The 17,623-nt window shown below is 46.2% G+C and overlaps 1 protein-coding gene across 2 annotated transcripts in view; it reads left to right on the forward strand.

Annotated features, from left to right (window-relative positions):
• KLHL29 (kelch like family member 29) overlaps positions 1–17,331 on the forward strand; it is a 253,368-nt gene extending 236,037 nt beyond the window's left edge. For both annotated transcript variants that reach the window (XM_086461618.1, XM_086461619.1), the window contains 2 exons: positions 5,247–5,391; positions 17,148–17,331. In XM_086461618.1, coding sequence (XP_086317744.1) covers positions 5,247–5,391; positions 17,148–17,331 — 329 coding nt within the window. The remainder of the gene's footprint in view (positions 1–5,246; positions 5,392–17,147) is intronic.
• Positions 17,332–17,623: the final 292 nt, after the last annotated feature.

Below are 17,623 nucleotides of genomic sequence, written 5' to 3' on the forward strand. Positions count from 1 at the left end.
GCAGCCCTCAGCTTGATGTTACTGGGGTAACGGAGCCTCTCAGGGCTTTCATGTTGCGTATTTTTGGTAAAACACCTTGCACATCCCCTTCTTGTGTTTTGAACCGTAAGAAGTTTGCTGCTGTCAACCCGAAGTCCTACAACAGTAAATGAACCCAGGCTACATACTTGCAGCACCTTCCTTTCCCTTTCTTGCCCGGCTGTCCTAGATAGCTCTGCTAAAAATGTATTTCATGCCCAGCTTCCTGAGGTTTGTCTTATTTAACACGATGGCCATAGACATGCTGAAGTCAGTGATTGTAAGTAAGCCTAATTATCTTGTCGCTGCCTTTTAGTTCACTTTGCGCCTTCATGCCGGGTCACTAAAATAGACCTTTTTTTAATACCCTGAGTAGTGTCTGTATTTGTGGAATTACAAGTTTCAAGTAATGTTTCTGTATTGTAAGAAAACTAGTGTTTAGTCATCACCACTATTAAATTTTAAAATCTGGAGAGAACTGTGGTAACACAGATGTCAAAGATCTATGAGCATTTCTCTTTTCTAATCTGAGTTTCTGGTTCCTCACCATACTGTTTACTCCTGCCGTGATGTATCTGACCAAAGTGAGACGATCGCAGAGTTAAAAATGCAAGAACTATCTGGAAAACTGTGTTAGCAGCATCTATGCGTTTTTACTGCACTGCCCCATGCCTTATTTTGGCTAAAAGGCATAATCATTCCCATTAATTTATTTTTAGACTTTCCAAGAAAAATCAGATGTACATCTTGGCCTGTCCCTCTCCCCAAGGCCAATAGTTCAGTACCCGTGTGCGGGTTTGGCCAGCTCTCACCTAGAAGTCTCAAAGCAATGAGTGTTTCATCTCATCCATCAATGTATTTTTCTTCCCATGACTAGTTCTTAGTGGTTTTCCTACTAATAAGCTCAAATTTTACTTTCCTTTGTGTCACCCATTTCTCCTCCATATATGCCATATTCTCCCTTCAGAAGGGCTTTTCCGCTCCTTGATGTGTTCCCCCCTAAGTAAACTTACTCTGCCCTCTACCCAGCAAAGTCAGTATTTTTGTGTTTGCCCTTTAGCAGATGTCCTCCCTTTCACTTCCTACCTCTGCTTCACCTGTGTGGCTGTGCTTTGTCCAACTCTTTTCAGTTCATCAACATTTTTCCTGTAAATTTGATGCTGAGACTGCCCCACAACGGCAGGAGAAGCCGCCTGCTTTGGCACAGCTTACACAAAACGCGGCATTTGCAAGTGAGGACACTCAACTTCGGGGTCTCTGAGGAGGGTCTGCTCAAGGGTCACTGGGGAAACCATAGGGCCCCGCGACCAGTCGTGTAGTTATGAGAAATCAGCTAACAGGAGAGCACCGTGCCAGAAAGGCTGACATCTGAGACCCTGCTGTTAATTGCAGTATCTGCACTTCAGCCTCACGAGCTATGTTAAGGATCAGACTGCAGTCTCCCGGCAGCTGAGGGACGTTATCTTATCCATAACTATGCCATTCTTGAGCTTGTCTGCATAGTATTCAGGGAGGGGAAGAGACACTTACTATTAAAATAGATTTAGTTTCTGTTAACTAGTCTCCTTTCTCCAATCTGCATCAACCCCTCCACCAGCCGCCTGTGCCTGCAGGGAGACCCTTCAGTTGGCATTGTATCTGGACTGGTGGCATGCCCGCATTTCTTCCTCCTGATAAAAATGTTAGACCATCGTGGTTTTAATGATCTTTTTCCACATGAAGTGCTGCTGCCATTCATTGTAATGCCACTTCAGCCTCTGACCGAGCGTTTTACTGGAAGGCACCGTGACATCTTTAAGCAATCATGAAGGGAGGGCAGAACTGTGCTACTTGACCATATAATGTACTGAGAGATACAAGAGCCACAAAACACATCACAGAGAGCATGCTGTCATTAGTAAGTGAGGAACACAACTGTAAATTAAATTATCAGCCCCATGTGACGGACGCTTCCGGCTCTGGGATTGTCGTTGAGTGCATACCCCTTCCTGCAATGTCCTGTCACTAGAATAGAAATACTTGCATATTTTCCTATAGCATCAGCAAAGGAAAGTGATGTTATGATGTTGTCCACTTGGAGAGAGAAGAGTACCTTTTATCTGTTAATTCCTTTACATTTATTCTGCCTTTTAATCTCAAGTGTGCTTGCTGTCCTGGAGAAATCCCGTTTAAGATTTTCCAGCCTGAAACGGGTAACTATATCTCAGTCCCAACACTTGAATTTTGGAGGGGAAAGGAGGCTGGTTCTCTGTTTCCATGCTTCCTCGCCTCTTTCTTCCTTCCTCCAGCAGACTTTTGAAATAACCAATGTCCCTGCTGTATCCCACAGTAAGCCTCTGACCCATTGAAGCTCATGTCCACACCCAGCAGCATTGACCAAAAAGCCCAACCGGGACATGCTTTTGAAAAATTAGGCTCCCCGGCCACCCGCTGTGTGCTATGGGCATGTTAAGCACTTAGAGTAGCGACAGAAGTTGGAGTCTCCTGAGTGTTTGCATGAGGTTACCAAGCCCTGGAAAGGACAACAACAAGGGAAGAGTGTGGGTAGCACCTGGGACAAAGTAAGGTTAAAGACTGGAGGTGATCATCCACACATAGGTAGCAGGAATGAGCAGATTTCCAGGCTCCCTGTATCCATGAATAATTTCTGCCTCCATGGTAACAAAACAAAAATAAAACACACTGTTTTCTCTCTACCTGTCTCTGGAGGGGTGTCTCTTGTGTCTTTCTGCCATATCTTCATCAGGATTAGGAGACTGTTTGCTGTGAACTTCTCCCTTCCTGAAAGAAACAGCAGAGTTTTCTCTGCTTCCCTATCTCAGTCTTACTTTATACCAATTTATGCAATCGTAGATAAAGCCAAAAGCAGTAAAAAGACAACAGATAGGTGATGTATTGAAAAATTGATGAGAATCAAACACGATTGCCTCTTAAAAAAAAAAAAGAAAGAAAAAGGGTATCAGACTGTCTGCCTGTTTGAAAAGGAAAAAAAAAAGTCACTATAAAAATAACTAAGGGGGTTTCCTCTCTTTCTTTAACAAAAAGGAATGTGAAGTCAATGATTCAGTTTCCTGAGAAGTCACTGTTTCTGCCTTGAGGGAGCCCCAAATAATTTCCCTGTGAGATTTGGGAGCTGAGGGGTTTTTTAATGCAAGTTTCATTCTTCTGCAAAACAGTGCTAGTCGAATTAAAAAAAAAAAAAACCAAAAACGGAAGACGTGATAATTAACTACAGAAAATTTCTGATGAGTGTCTTTAACTGGAAAAAATGTCACATATGCAAGTCTGATTTGGAAGGGGATGCGAGACGGGTTGTTAGGACAGATAAGTCTTTCTGATAAATTATAGTGGCTTAGTGGCACTGAGAAGAAACTGAATACTCCTTGTTCTATTTTCTGGCTGAATTAGTTTCTTCCCATCTGTTCCCAAGGATCAGTGACATTTTCCTAATACATCCGTGTTTTTTTGACATATGCCTGTAGATACTCAGCATAATAGGAGCCCAACTTTAACCCATAACACGTTTTGTGTGTTTTCATGCCGGGTGCTGCACCTGCGTACATCCCCCTGCGCATGCACCAATGTGGGGTGCGGTGAACTGAGCCAGAGCACCCCATGGCCATGCTGGAACAGCAGCAGCACAAACCCGGCATCGTCGTTCTAGTTTAACCAGTTCGAATCCCAGTTAAGGAAATTATTTCTTTTCTGGAGAAAATCATCAGCTTTTGCTTAACTCATGTCAAATTAAATCTCTTGTTAAATATTTAGTGGAATAAGGTGGCTTTACAAGAACCTCAGGGTTTCAAGGCCGGCCGTGCAAGAGGTAAGCAAATGCCAACGGTAAAGCTGCTGGGCCTGGTTTAAGCCCGTCTCTTTTTGTCTTCCTAAAAGGACACAGTCATAGTTTTACTGCTCTGGCAGGAACACACAGAGCCCTTCAACGTGATGTAGAGGCTGTTAGCGGAGATGTAAGAGCGTAGTAAAGATGATATCGCACCTCCTCTCCAGCACGCTGCCCCCAGCTCCCCGCACTTGGGTGGAGGGCTGCAGGGGCTGAAGATGCCAGGACTGTGTCCAGGCTGATTCTCCACTGGAGATGCAAAAGGATCACCCCTTTCTGAGCATATAAAAATGTAGATTTTGGAGAAGCGTTAACGTACAGCCACATAGGGATGATTTCAGTAGAAGTGTCCCCTCACACCAGGGTAGCCACCCAGGAAATGTCTGCTTCATGCTGCAAAGGGTTTTGGTTCTTGCTTCTTAGAGAACTGGTTGTGAAACTTATTTTAACTCAAATAAAGCAATGTATTTTCCATCTTTTGTTCCCAGACACTGCTGATTGGTTTCACTGAAATGTTGATTTAAAAAAAAGCTGTATCACATCAAGACAGACACTATCATGAGGAATTTCAGCCCAAATGGCTCGTATTTAATAATGTGCATATGGCGTGCTAGCAACATACAGGACAAGTCAACTAATTAAAATAGAATTATTTTATTCAATAATTTCTGGCTAGTTTTACCAATATTTCTAATAATGCCACAGCTAACATAAGAATTTTAAAGCATCCTTGGAAGCTTTGATTGAACTTGTCTGAGGATAAGGGACTTGCTTAATTTCAAACTCCAACCTCACACAGTTCATTGCTAAAATACAGGACTGCTTGGAGGTACACACACGTCTGAAAATAAAAATGCAGGTGAATTTACAAGACAAATGAAGGGGAAAAAGAGAAAATCTTCCGGATTATGTGGGTGACCTTCCCACAAGCAAAAGCAGAATACAAAAGAGAATCAGCTATTGGATATTATTAAGCAGGTCTCTGCGCTGTGGGTTTCTTCTGTACTTAGCTACTGCACAGGCATCAGAAGCATCTGAGTTAAAATGTGCAGCAATTCAAAATTTTGAAACAACTTGACATCTTAATTTCATATGTAAGAGTGGAGCTTTCGTGGTGACTCCATTAGGCTTCGGGAGAGGATAATTGTTCTTTACCAGTTTAGAGGGAGGTGCGTACTGGGGGATGAAGGACTGGTGAACTTTAAAACGTGCCTTTGAGAACTTGGAGAGAGGAGGACAAAACCAGGAAAGGTTTCCTCATTTTTCTTTCCCTAACCTTGGAGGTTTAGAGAAACGTGACTTATCTATAAATAAGGGGAATGTATAAATAAAAAAAGTCTCCAAACCTGAGCCTAAAACTGATCTCAGTGTTGCTTTCCATTGACAGATAACAAATATGCTCCTGCAGTCACTCTCAATGGGTTCATCTTTATTCTTGGAGGAGCTTATGCACGAGCAACCACCATCTATGACCCAGAGAAAGGCAATATTAAAGCAGGTCCCAACATGAACCACTCCAGGCAGTTCTGCAGGTGAGAAAAACCATTGAAACTGAATTACCGGTGCCTTAACATTTTCTGCTGATAAATAAGCTAATATAACCTAACAGTGAAGGGGCGAGGGGAAGGGAGGTGTGTACCATCTCGGGGTTTCCCTCATCTCTTTTTTGTAGGCGTTCAGGGATGCAGCATTTCCCAAAGTGCACATCCAGGACCCTTCTATGGTTCATGTATCTCCTTACGATCACGGGGAGGGATGTGTGTTGGGCTCTTCCAGTGACTACAGGAATGCTGCTTTCCTCAGTTTGCCATGTATAACTGGAGGATGATAAATATTCGCTGTAGGAGAGCCCACCATAATGTGGAACATGTTTTTGCTAACTAGCTAAAAGATCCTTGAAAGAAAAAAAAAAACACTGAGTCAGCACCACACACTGATATTAATTATTATTTATTACATGCTTTTGATTGCTTTTTGGGCTCGCTTCCCCAGTCCCGGTCACAGGTTTAACAAACTTCCCAAACTGGCTGACAAAAATAAAACTTGGCACCCATCGCAGGTACTGGCAGAACTTAAAGGCCTTTTAAAAAGTATTCCGTGGCTGTTAGAGAGAGGCGGGCTGGTGTCAGGCTTTAGGCAGCGCCAGCCCCTCGCAGAGCAGCTCCCCACGCTGGGGACTGGCTGAGCTATCCCTTTCACGGGGAAATGCCATCGCTGCGCCGTGAACGCTGCCGCCGGCTCTGGGTGAGGGGCTGTTATCGATGTCTGATGCAGCAGCGTCTTGACGTGCCGGGAAACCAGGGTGGAGGAGTCGTGCCGGGCGAGCACCCGGGCAAAACACTGGCTGGGGTGGGAGGAATAGCAGCGATGGGGCAGCAGCGGGGCCGCAACGGACCCGCATCTCCCAAAAGTTCAGCCAACAGCTCTGCTCCTTGCCCCAGGGGTGTCCCTAGTCCCCATCCTATGGTTGAAAAACACCTCCATGTTTTAACTTGTTGCATTTAACCTTTCACTTTGGTGCAGATGAGAAAATTCCTTTTTAAGAAAGCACGACCAGTTTTTCTCTTTTTGCTTTTTTTTTCTGGTTTTCTCCTTTTTTTTTTTTTTTCCTTTTCTTTTATTAATTTATGGAGTGCCCTCTCTTGGCTGCTGAAGTACAGTTCGTTGTAAGTAAAGAGGTCGGAGCTGCCAGCTCCATGCCAGGTGGCTGCGGCTGTGTGCGGACAGGTCTTCCTTGTCCCTCCGCTCTGGCAGGAGGTGAAGCGGGATGAGGAGGAGCCTGTAGTGCTCAGGCAGCTGCTAATGATATTTTTCTTCTGCAAACCAGAAATAAAGGGTACGATGCAGCTCGGGATTAGAGCACTAACCAGTAAAATGAAACACGAGGGACTTTCACATTTGATACATGCCGGTGTCTTCTCATAGAGAGGGACGAACTGCTCTTTGAACACCTGTTTTGTAAAGCGGTACAAAAATCTGTTGATTCAGTATCTGGAATACACTTGCAAGGGTGATTTCAACCAGGGGCTGTTGGCTGAGCCTCTCACCTGAAAACTTCACAGGGTTTCTAATGTGAAGGGATGCTTTGCTCTGCACCCTGCGGAAAGGAATCAGTGGAAGACCTTGTGATGGACCAAGGAGAGTAAACCGGTGACCTAAATACAAGCTGCTGCTTAGGCACCGTAATAAACTGGCTTTGCTTAAGTAGAATCTGACACCCATCAGTAAAAAGTAACTCCAAACTTTTAAATGACATTTTTTTCTAAAGCCTGACGCAAGAGTGGACTGGAAACCTACATTTATGGTGGGATAGTCACTCAAAAATGAATAGTTCAGTACCTCCCAACTGGATGCCAAAAAAAAAGGCAGAATTTCAAAAATTCTTAAATGTGCTGGGAAACGGTCAAGGAAAAATATTTCAGCCAAAAGGAAGTGTAAAACATATGATAAAACCTAAATAAATCAGTAGGTATGGAAATAGAGAAAATGGGAGGTTCAGTAACAAATAGGTTAAAAACTGGCTGCTGCTACGGGAGGCTGAGGGAACCAGTGAAGTACTAAGGGCTAATAGGGATAAAAAGAAAGGCATTTTAAACCTTTTGGGATCAAATTTGTAATTTTAATCAGTTATAAAACCATTGCTGATGAGGCTGATGAGGTAGCAAAGTGTAACACAGACCGATGGGATGGGTATTTCCCATCTGTATTTGGAAGGGAGCAAGAAGGTTTGGTTCCATATTCTGCTGTGAGAGTCCAAAAGCAGTCACTGTTGGCAGCAAGGAAAGATGCGACCTTGGAAATTAAGTTCTCAAATCAGGCAACACAGCCGTCTTAGACACAGGCGTCTTTAGAGGATTCGCTGAGAAGCTGAGTGAACCACTAATGTTGATTTTTAATAACTCTTACAATAACTCTTACAGTTCAGGATGGATCAGGGCACTGCCAAAGTGTTTCCGTATTTTGAAAAGGTGAAAGGGAGGATTTTAGTGCAGCAATTAATTTCGCAAAGTACCAGCATCAGGCTAAGTGGCCTCACTTAGCCTCGCGTTGGTCCTCTGCAAAATACCAGAGTGGTTAATTTGGGATTGCAGCAACAAATAAGTAGATGCTAATAATATAATGAACAGCAATCGACGCGCTTTCATGGAAAATGGGTCTTGTTATACCAACCCATTGTCTTTTGGTTTTTGAGGGGGCAATTGGGTTCTTTGTTTTGGTTTTTAATAAAACATGCCTGGCTGCTAAAGGCAACTGTGATGCTATAATATACTGTGATTTCTCCAAGGTATTTGGCTGGTATTATATGGAATTAACAAGGCACACATTAGAGAGATTAAATCTGCCTCACTGACAGATACCAAAATATAGTTGTTAATGAGAAGATACCGTTGAGCAAGGCCACTGGTAGCAAGCGTTGATTCTTCTTCAATGCCATTTAATATTTCTACCAACAATCCAGGTAACAGAAAATCTCCCCTGGTAAAGGCTGCAGGTAGCATAACACTTGGTGGGAAAAATTATTACAGAAGGAGCTCTTTTAGCCAGTTATCTGCATGTCTCAGTTGGGTGGTCTCAAGCTAGCAGTGGTATTCTAAATGCAAAGTACTACATGGAGGAAGCACAATTGTAGCAGCCCTGCTCCCTCCTTCCCCTCCAAAAGTCGGGCACTCGGAGGAGGACATAAAGGAGGCCACTCAGAGCTATACAACACAAGCTGTCATCGCAATGCGGTGGATAAAAGGCCAGTGCAATATTGGATATATATAATATGAGCCCCAACGCTGGAATGAAAACAAATTGAAGCTGGGAAGAGAGAGAGCTGCTGCGTATGGCGTTGGCGAGATGAATGCAGGTCCACGCATCAACATGGGTAAATATCCACAGAAGTTCAAAGGGAAGCTGCGAAAATGACCCCGGGTTGCAAATCAAATCTTTGACATGAAGTTTAAGGAGTTGATCAAAGAAAGGCTGAGAGGTGACTTGATCACTGGGAGCAAGTGGAAGAGCTTTCAGTCTCGCAGACAGAGGCGCAGCGAGGAGGGCTAGAAAGTTACACATCTCAGCCTTGAAGTGAGGCACTTTCCCAACAGCAAGGATAATTAAACAGCGAACCAGCCAGGGAGGGGGCGAACTCACCAACACTGTGTTTTTAATAGGAGATTAGATATATTTCCAAGAGAGATGCTGCCTGGGGAAAAGTCCATGGCCTGCGCATACACAAGCTCAGATTAACTGAGCACAGAGATCCCTTCTGACCTTAGTCTATGAATCTATAAATTCCTCATTCCACTCATTAGCATGGATCACAAAAAACATGGTTTAAAAGCAGCAACATAAACAACTTAAAAATTAACTGCATGCTATCGATCTCCTCTCACCAGGAATCACTCAATATCAAATTTGCTGGGAAAAATCTTGACCGCATCACTTTTATTTTTATCATCTGCACTGTTTCTACATGTTAGTGACTGGGGAGCGTGATGGCTTCGAGCACGGGGAAAAGAAATGTATTGTGGCATTCCCTGCACGTGAAAAATTAAAGGTCCATTCAAATGGTTTTAATATCACATTAAATTACTTCTAATGAAAAACAAAAAATAAATGGTTCAGGACTCCAGCTCACAATCAACAGAAGAGCGAATTGAGCATCATTTTGAGATTAAGCCTGGCCTGATGGAATCCAATAAGAAATTCGTGTTGACCTGGAATTAACCCATTGAGGGATGGCGCCAAGTGGGCAAAGAGCAATAATATGCCTAAAGCATTGTAAAATTTACTGAGAGTTCACATGCAGGTCTTGAACATCCTCCACACGACGGGTGAGGGAAATATTTGGCATTTCCCAAACATCAGGCAAGCACGTCCTGCTTGCCACATGGACCCCGTCCCGGTTTGGCAGCTCCAAGTTTGCAAGATCTTCGGAGACGGAGGCGGCAGACAGCAGCTGATGGGGATGAAGAGCTGAGATGATCACACCTTGCTCTTCTGGACACCTTCCCCCAGAAAGACTTGCAAAGACATCCCTCCCTTCCAGCGCTGGCAAGTCCTCGCTTTGCAGGCAGGCGCCCTCCCTTCCCACTGTGCCCTTCAAGGGTTTATTTTTCCACGAGCAAAAAGAATACCGAATGCATTTCTGTGGATGATTAAAAATTCCATATTCTGCTTGCTTAGGATGCAGGCAGCGTGCAAACAGGCGTGTGCTACAGAGAGCCTCCACGAGCGGCAGCGTGATGGTGCCAGCAATAATTCCAGAGCAGCTAATTTAGTACCAGCAATTCCCAACAGACACCAGAAAAGCATTTTCTTCCTCCTCCTCTGACTGTTAACCAGTAAGATTTATTAGATGGTTCTGCCGAATGGAAATCTTTAATAAAACTTCGACTCGGGCTGAACAGCACAAAACCAGGGTCAGTTTGTAGATTTTTTTCTTTTTTTCCCTCTTCTTTTTTAAATAAGCCCTTGTTCTTGAACAGCGAAGCATGGTGACTCCTGCGCTTAACTACTAGGCATTGCTAATGTACAGCACCAGCCGCAGACTCCCCCAGCTGACTCCTTTCCTCATTGCAAAGTTCATGGTAACTCCAGGCGCTGGAAGGCGTTAGAGCACAGCTTGTTTGGATGCATATTCCCAGGTGAAGCTATTACGGAGCACAGTTCCTTAATGGCCGTGCACTTCTCGAGCCTGCAGGCATAAAGGCTGGTCTGTTCAGCAGGCAGCATTCGCAACTGGAAGTGTTTGTGGTCCAGAAGGGAAAAACCAAAATCCTCCAGCATGTCTGGAAGGAGACGTGTGGCTGGGATGATGCTCCACGGACAGCGGATGAGAACTGCCACACCAGACTGATAGCAATATTTTCTGTAGCCATTGATGACATGAAGGATTTTGGTGTGTATTAAAGATTAACTGATACAGACAGAGCACTAGGGACCTTACTGATGTGCGGTGGACTTCGGAATAAAACATTGTTGGTTTTCAGCAACAAGTAACGATGCCACATGATGGTTTTGGATCATTAGCACGGGAAAGTGCTCACAGAGTAGGGGAGAATATAAGTGGAGCCTGGCCAAAACACCCACACTAATAATCCTGCTCCAAGAAGTGGCATGATATCCTCCTAATTGACCATGACTAATCTGGACCCTCATTCATCCATCTCATTGTAAAGACGACACCTCTGGCAGCACAACACGGCCACCCGAGCTCGAGCCCTCCCAAACATAACAACCTGGCTGCCAACCCGGCCGCAAACTGCCACCGAGGCTGTCAGCACCCTGACCGCCGGCTCCCACGGAGGCGGCAGCAACGCCTTGCGCTTGGGCGTTGCGAACCCCGCTGCGGGTTTCACCGACAGCTCCCTGGTTTAAGCAAAAGCCTGAGGAGCGCCTGCCGCTCTGCCCAGCACCGCACGGAGACGCTGGTACCCGCTGGCTTCTCTTACCCGAGCGCTGAGTCCGCCCAGTTGACAAGCCTCGTTCAGCCCCACCTCCAGTGAAGCCCTCCTGAAATCTTGGGGCAGGAAGGAAATTCATCCACTAATAAATGTGGGGATATTTTTTTTCTTCTTTTAAGCAGATTCTGTGTGTATCTAACTGATAACATTTAATAATGTTTACGGAACTGCTCCAAATAAATTAGCGAATGTGTGTACGTGCGTAGCCAGGAGTGAGGAGAGAGAGGAGCTTTATTTGTGGCCTCAGAAGATATTAAGCTTCAAGGAGTCAAAATAACACACTAATTCCGCCATTTCAAACCTTTTACAACCCCAGACGTTACAAGACAGGAATTTTTTTTAATTATTTTCTTAACATTTCCTGATAAGACTGATGAGATCTTCAGGACTAAGCAGGAAATTTAATAATAATAATAATAATAATAATAATAATAATAATAATTAACAAACTTTGCTGGTAGCCCCACTGCTTGGTGTCTGGCCATCACAAGTGGGAGAGTGAAGGGCTGGAGCAGGAACTCCCAGGCACTCAGCTCTCAAACTCTACAGAAAATTGGTGCTGACGTCTTCTGCTTTGGGTTGCTTCCAAATTACTGCCCATCAGGAGACTTTCCCTATAAGATGCTTTTGAATGAAAAGTGGAGGGTCTGTACCACTCTTGGTGGGAAGGTGGCCACCAAGCAAATGGCAGCTGAACTCAGCAAGGCCCCAGCTGAAAGCACCGCCAGCTCATGTGTGCCCAGCCCTGGTGCTGGAGCACGGGTAGGTTTGCTCACATGTGATTAAAAAATGTTAATTAAAAAGCAATGCAAAGTCAAAGGCAGCAACAAAAGCAGAACAGCTTCTAGGCTGCATCTGCAAGGCATTCCTAGCAGAGACAAGGAGGTGATCATCTTGCTCTACATCTTGTCGGGCCGCAGCAGGAGTACTATGTCCCCACAATTCAAAAAAGACATGGACAGACTGGAGAAGGTCCAGAGGAGGGCCATGAAGGTGATCAAAGGGCTGGAGAACCTGCCCTGTGAGGAAAGACTGAAGGAGTTAGGTCTCTTCTCCCTGGAGAAGAGAAGGCTCAGGGGGGAACCTCATCCATCATTTAAAGAGTGACTACAAGGAGGATGGAGGCTCTCTTTTCACAAGGAGCTACATGGAGAAGACAAGAAGCAATGGGTACAAGTTGCACCAGGAGACGTTTCATCTCAATATAAGAATTTTTTTACAGTGAGAACAATCATCCACTGGAACAAGCTTGTGGAGTCCCCATCACTGGCAGTTTTCAAGATGCAACTGGACAGGGTGCTAGATAATCCTCATCTAGTGTCCCTTTCCCATGGAAAGTTGGACCAGATGATCTTTTGAGGTCCTTCCAACCTGAGCTGTTCTATGACTTTATGATTCAGTGATTGACTTCCTCTATCAAGCCCTTTAATGGCCAGCCGTCAGAGAGGGACCTTCTCTGCCACCTGTTTGCTCAGGCTGGGGAAGGTCTGCAAGGTGGATAGGCAGAGAAGAGGTTTAAAGGGCGTTTAGGTTACACAAGCACTCCGACCGTGGACAGCCAGGTCCCCACCAGCCCTTGGTGCACCTCAGCCTCCCTGGGATTTTCTTAGGAGCGCGATTCTTAGCTTCGTGGGGGTCAGCGGATGGGCCGGACTAATGGTGGCGGTGTCGGGGGGATAATCAGAGCGTGGTCCTCTGCCACCGCTCATGGTTTGGGCAAGGAAGGATGGCCTGGCAGCTCGGGAGAATCGGCTGCAGGGCTGTAGGTGAAGTGTCTCCAGTAGCAGCAGTAATTACCCAGGGAGTAGGAAGCAGGGTTGTTAGCCTGCCGGGTAATAATTTGCAAAATGCTGAAACGTATTTTCCTGGAAGGAGGGGATGGAGTGACCTCCGTTTTGATGCCGATTACCTTCACCCCAGGCACGCTGCTGGAGAGGCGGAGGTCCAGCTGCTCCTTAGCTGGGGAGGTCGCTGCCCCTGAAGCTGCCAGAGGGTTTGCGTCCCCACAGCAAGGCTCTATGGCGCAGAGCTTGCTTCCTTCCCAGGCTCTGACAGCCTGTAATCATTTTATCTCTCAGGATTAATGGCACCGAGCAATAAACTCGCATCCTAATTATTGTAATTATTTCTTTCTTTGTACGTCAGCCTTGGTAATGATGTTTTTACAGCTGATGGGATGGAAGGGAGGGGAGAAAAGAAATATTGTCACAGTAATGAAGAGCAATGAGCATACTCCTTTCCACTCACTTTCTTCAAGGTTTTAGAGCCCACTTGAGTTTCCTATTCCCTAAGGTCCCAGAAATTAGCAGTGATTGTCCTAATACTGCACAGTAGCAGCAATCTAGGACTAAATTCCTAATTGATCTTAAGTACCTACCTGCCACTTTAGCCCCGGAGATGCCTGAATGTCTCCAAAGTCCCCTGCACACGTAAGTACCTGCTTCGTACTTCAAACTGCCTCTTTCTTGATAGCAGGAGTAGCTCCCTGTTTCTCTTAACCTCAGGCATGATTCACAAACTAAGCCTTATGCCAGTCTTATCTATGGGAATTGCATAGCGAGGGGGCAGAAGCTACTCTAATCACCATTTAAAATTCATACAGTCTTTCAGAGGGTGGAATTCAGCATCCATTTCTTCCCCAGGGCATTAGCTACACTATTGAGTTGCTGGTCCCAGCAGCTGGGCAGGAATTTCTTTCAGTGCTGTAGCCCGGGTGCCAGAACAAGAGCACCGTGTGCCCACCCGCTGTGACCCCTAATCCAGAGCAGGGCCTGGGGAGGAACCCAGGCCCAGATCATTTCGGGAAGGTGTGCTTGGCTACTCGCCTGCTCTGGCTTAGAGTAGCTGCTACTAAACATGCCGCAGAGGAGCCTTTACTAGAAGAAACGTGGGCAGCTCAGATACTAGACGGGAATTTGTAAAGCGCCCACGTCCCTGTTTGGAGACCCAACCCTAGGTGCCCAAGGGGACACCAGGCACTGAAGGCCAGACTTGAGCTGTGCAGCACACAGCCAGCTAGGAAGGGCTCCTGTTCCCAGGGTCACCGACAGCGCCGATGGAAAGGTCACCGCACAGAGTCCTCCCTCTGTCCATCCCATTCTGCCCACCCCGATCAGAGGCTCCGTGCAGAGCAGTCTCATCGGGTAACGAGCAGTATTGGGCAGGCCCCATAGGTCACCGAGGTCCTCGCCTGTGCTGGTGCGAGGTGCTGTCATCTACACTAGCGTGTCCACACCAGTGAATTAAAACTTAGCTGAGGCCATTCGTGGGCACTGGACCTTGATCATCAACACCCCAGGCTCCAGGCTTCACATTAGTATTTCTCTTAATTGCCCATTATTGACAGATCTGCAGCCAGATCTCTCTTGGGGATCTTTTCTTTGTTTGGCAGTTTGTTTGGTTTTTCCCACTTCACCCAACAAAATTGCTGTATTAACCCATTTGCCTTTTTTTTTGTCAAGCTCTGTGTAGGGGTACTTTTTTAATGACTGATCAGCATTTCATTAGAGAACGAAGGCAGCAAAGCTGCTCTGTACTGCAGTCCATCTCGAACACCGGACCCTCTTCCGCCCAGCACATCCCAAACCATATCCCAATTCAAATAAGCTTCCACCTCCTTCAGCTTCGCTATGAAGGGGAAACAAAGTGAAACACAAACGGCAACCACTACCCCATGGCCTCATTTCTAAACTCTCATCCTGCTGGTTTCAGCAGTCCCTCCACCACACCGGGACTGTTTCAGCATGGGGTGGGACCATCTTCCCCCCCACACCCCTGCATTTTGCAAGCTGTAATTCCCAGCCTGTCTTGATTTTAAATAGTAACTTGTTCCAGTACAGAGATGGGCTTCCCACCCCCCAACAAGTATCTTAGGTCCTAAACCGTGGTTTAATTTGCACGTTTGTCTGATTCGCTGGCATGGCTGGTCCTGCCACCTGTACTCCCTCCTGGCCGTAGGGACCCAAGCCCTGGCAGGAGTCCCTGCTGGGCAGGGCCTCTCTGCCGCCAGCGCTGGCTCCTTCGGAGGTGAGTTGTCTTTCAGAGCCGTCTTTCAGGATGACACTTGCTTTACTCAAGTCCTCATTCTTTCCCATTTCTCCCTGACGTTTCAAAAATAATTACCAGTGGTTCAGTAAGTTCATTAGCAAACTCCCTTAGGACCCTGGGCTATGTATCATCCAGCCCTGCTGATTTGTGGATAGGCTCTAATCAAGTGTTTCAAGTCTCTCTCTCCTTCCTCCTCCTTTCAGATTAACAGTTATTTTGACAAGATTCTCATTATTTCCTATTTCCTGGCAGTACCCAGGGACTAGGCTTATTTGAGTCCTCACTGTTGTCATTGTGGGTTTATTTTTAACCTCAGGCTCTGCTTCTCCGCAAGGACATCAGAGTTTTGTGTTCTTCAGAAACACGTGGCTTCGTCGGTGCCATTTTAGTCTCAGTTCATCCTGCGTCTTCCAGCGCGCTCTGTCTTTTGCCATTATCGCTTTTTATCCTTCTTCTTCCCACTGCTCCAGAATTAGCCAGAAGAAATGAATTTCCTTTTACTAAGCCTACAGGGTTACCACCCTTCTCCACTTTCTAGGCCACCTTCTGGGCTGCAATTAATTTCTCATCTTCCCACCCCCTTTTTTTCTCCCTGCTCTCCTCCGGTGCGTACACACTCTCCAAGTCTCCATTTTCCTTCCCCACACCACCATCCACCCGCTGCTCCTGGAAGGGACCCCAACTACCAGAAAAGCCACCGCCACCCCCAGGCGGCTTAACATCATCTCTAAACGTTGGGGGGCAACCTCAAGCTTTCAGGCAGATGAGCAGCAGAGCCCAGCAGGAGGGCAGCCCGGAGGACACGGCAGCCCTGCACAGGCTTTTCCCGCCCAGCTGCCGCTGCCGCCCTTCTGCCCTTTCCAAACGCACACACGCAGGCAGGAGCCCAGCCCCTCCTTGTCCGTCTTCATTAGCCCGAAGCAAGTGTCGTGCCCTGCGCGCGGCTGCTGGAGAGGCCGAGGGGTTAAGTGGAAGGAGGAGATGAGCCCAAAGGGCAATTTTTCTTTCAAATACCCTCCACACCTCCGCACCTTCTGTCCTGCCAAGAGCCTGCGGACCACGGGATTAGCCCAGCCTCATTACCCTTGATACGCACGAGATGTCTGAACTCGAACGCTTTCCTTTTAAAAAAGCAGTAAGGTTTTTTGTCTTCTTCAGAAGCCAACCTATAGCTCCCCTGCCAGTCCCTCGGCTGCATGTCCCCAGCCATCAGATCCACGTGCCCTGGGCTGGCTTTCCACTTGGGACCACCTCTCCTGGGTGTGCGAGGGGGACAAGCCAGCAGGATCTCCGGGATCCCATGCCAGAGCACGGCCACAGAAGGGGCTGAAGCAACAGAGCATTTTTTGGAGGGGTTTTTTCCCCTGCTTTTGCAGCATTAATTGATAATTAGAGGATAAATTGAAGCAAGGGTTTATTCCAACCGAGGCGGCAGGGACCCCAAATTGCTTGGATTGCTTTTGCGTGTGCATGATGTTAGAGGGACACATCGTCCTGCTACATGTGCTGCAGATCCCATACGTGGGCTGGAGAAACGTCTTTCTTGGACTAATTTCTGTTGTTTAAATTAGAGATAACATTTACCTGCCTGGCAGGAAGAGAGAAAGGATTAATTTGGGAGAGAGAAATGGAGAGGGAAGAGAAGTGCCCACACAGCTTTATATAGATAAGACTAAAAGGTATATTCATTGTTTACCCCTTGTTACAGAAGACTGGGTTTGTTTTAAGTCTAAAAAGAAAATTGTTGGGTAAGACAACTAACTAAAACTTTCTTCTTTTAAAAACTATAGCGCTGTGGTTCTGGATGGAAAAATTTATGCCACTGGTGGGATCGTTAGCAGCGAAGGACCCGCCCTGGGCAACATGGAAGCCTACGACCCTAAAACAAACACGTGGACACTTCTACCAAATATGCCCTGCCCTGTTTTCCGACACGGCTGCGTAGTAATCAAGAAGTACATTCAGAGCGGCTGATGTTACCCAGGAGTCGGATGTTTGCAACAACTGTTTGTACCTGTAGAAAGCAGGCCAGAAGAATACTACTACTTCAGAAGCAACAGCAGCAAAGCCAGCCAGTGAACATATTGCTCTAAAGTCTTGAATAGTGTCTACATTGAATGTAGAAAAATCATCCTCACCTTTTGGTGAACAAGGAGCACAGAGCTCCGTGCTATGTAAGATATTGTAACTTAATAACACAAGGGTGTCACTAGATGTTATAGTGGCACTTGTTCTGGATGTCGGCTTTTGGTCAACCCAGGTGCAA

The sequence above is a fragment of the Leptosomus discolor genome, chromosome 2, assembly GCF_034619465.1.
Source record: "Leptosomus discolor isolate bLepDis1 chromosome 2, bLepDis1.hap2, whole genome shotgun sequence".
Taxonomy (NCBI): Eukaryota; Metazoa; Chordata; class Aves; order Leptosomiformes; family Leptosomidae; genus Leptosomus; species Leptosomus discolor.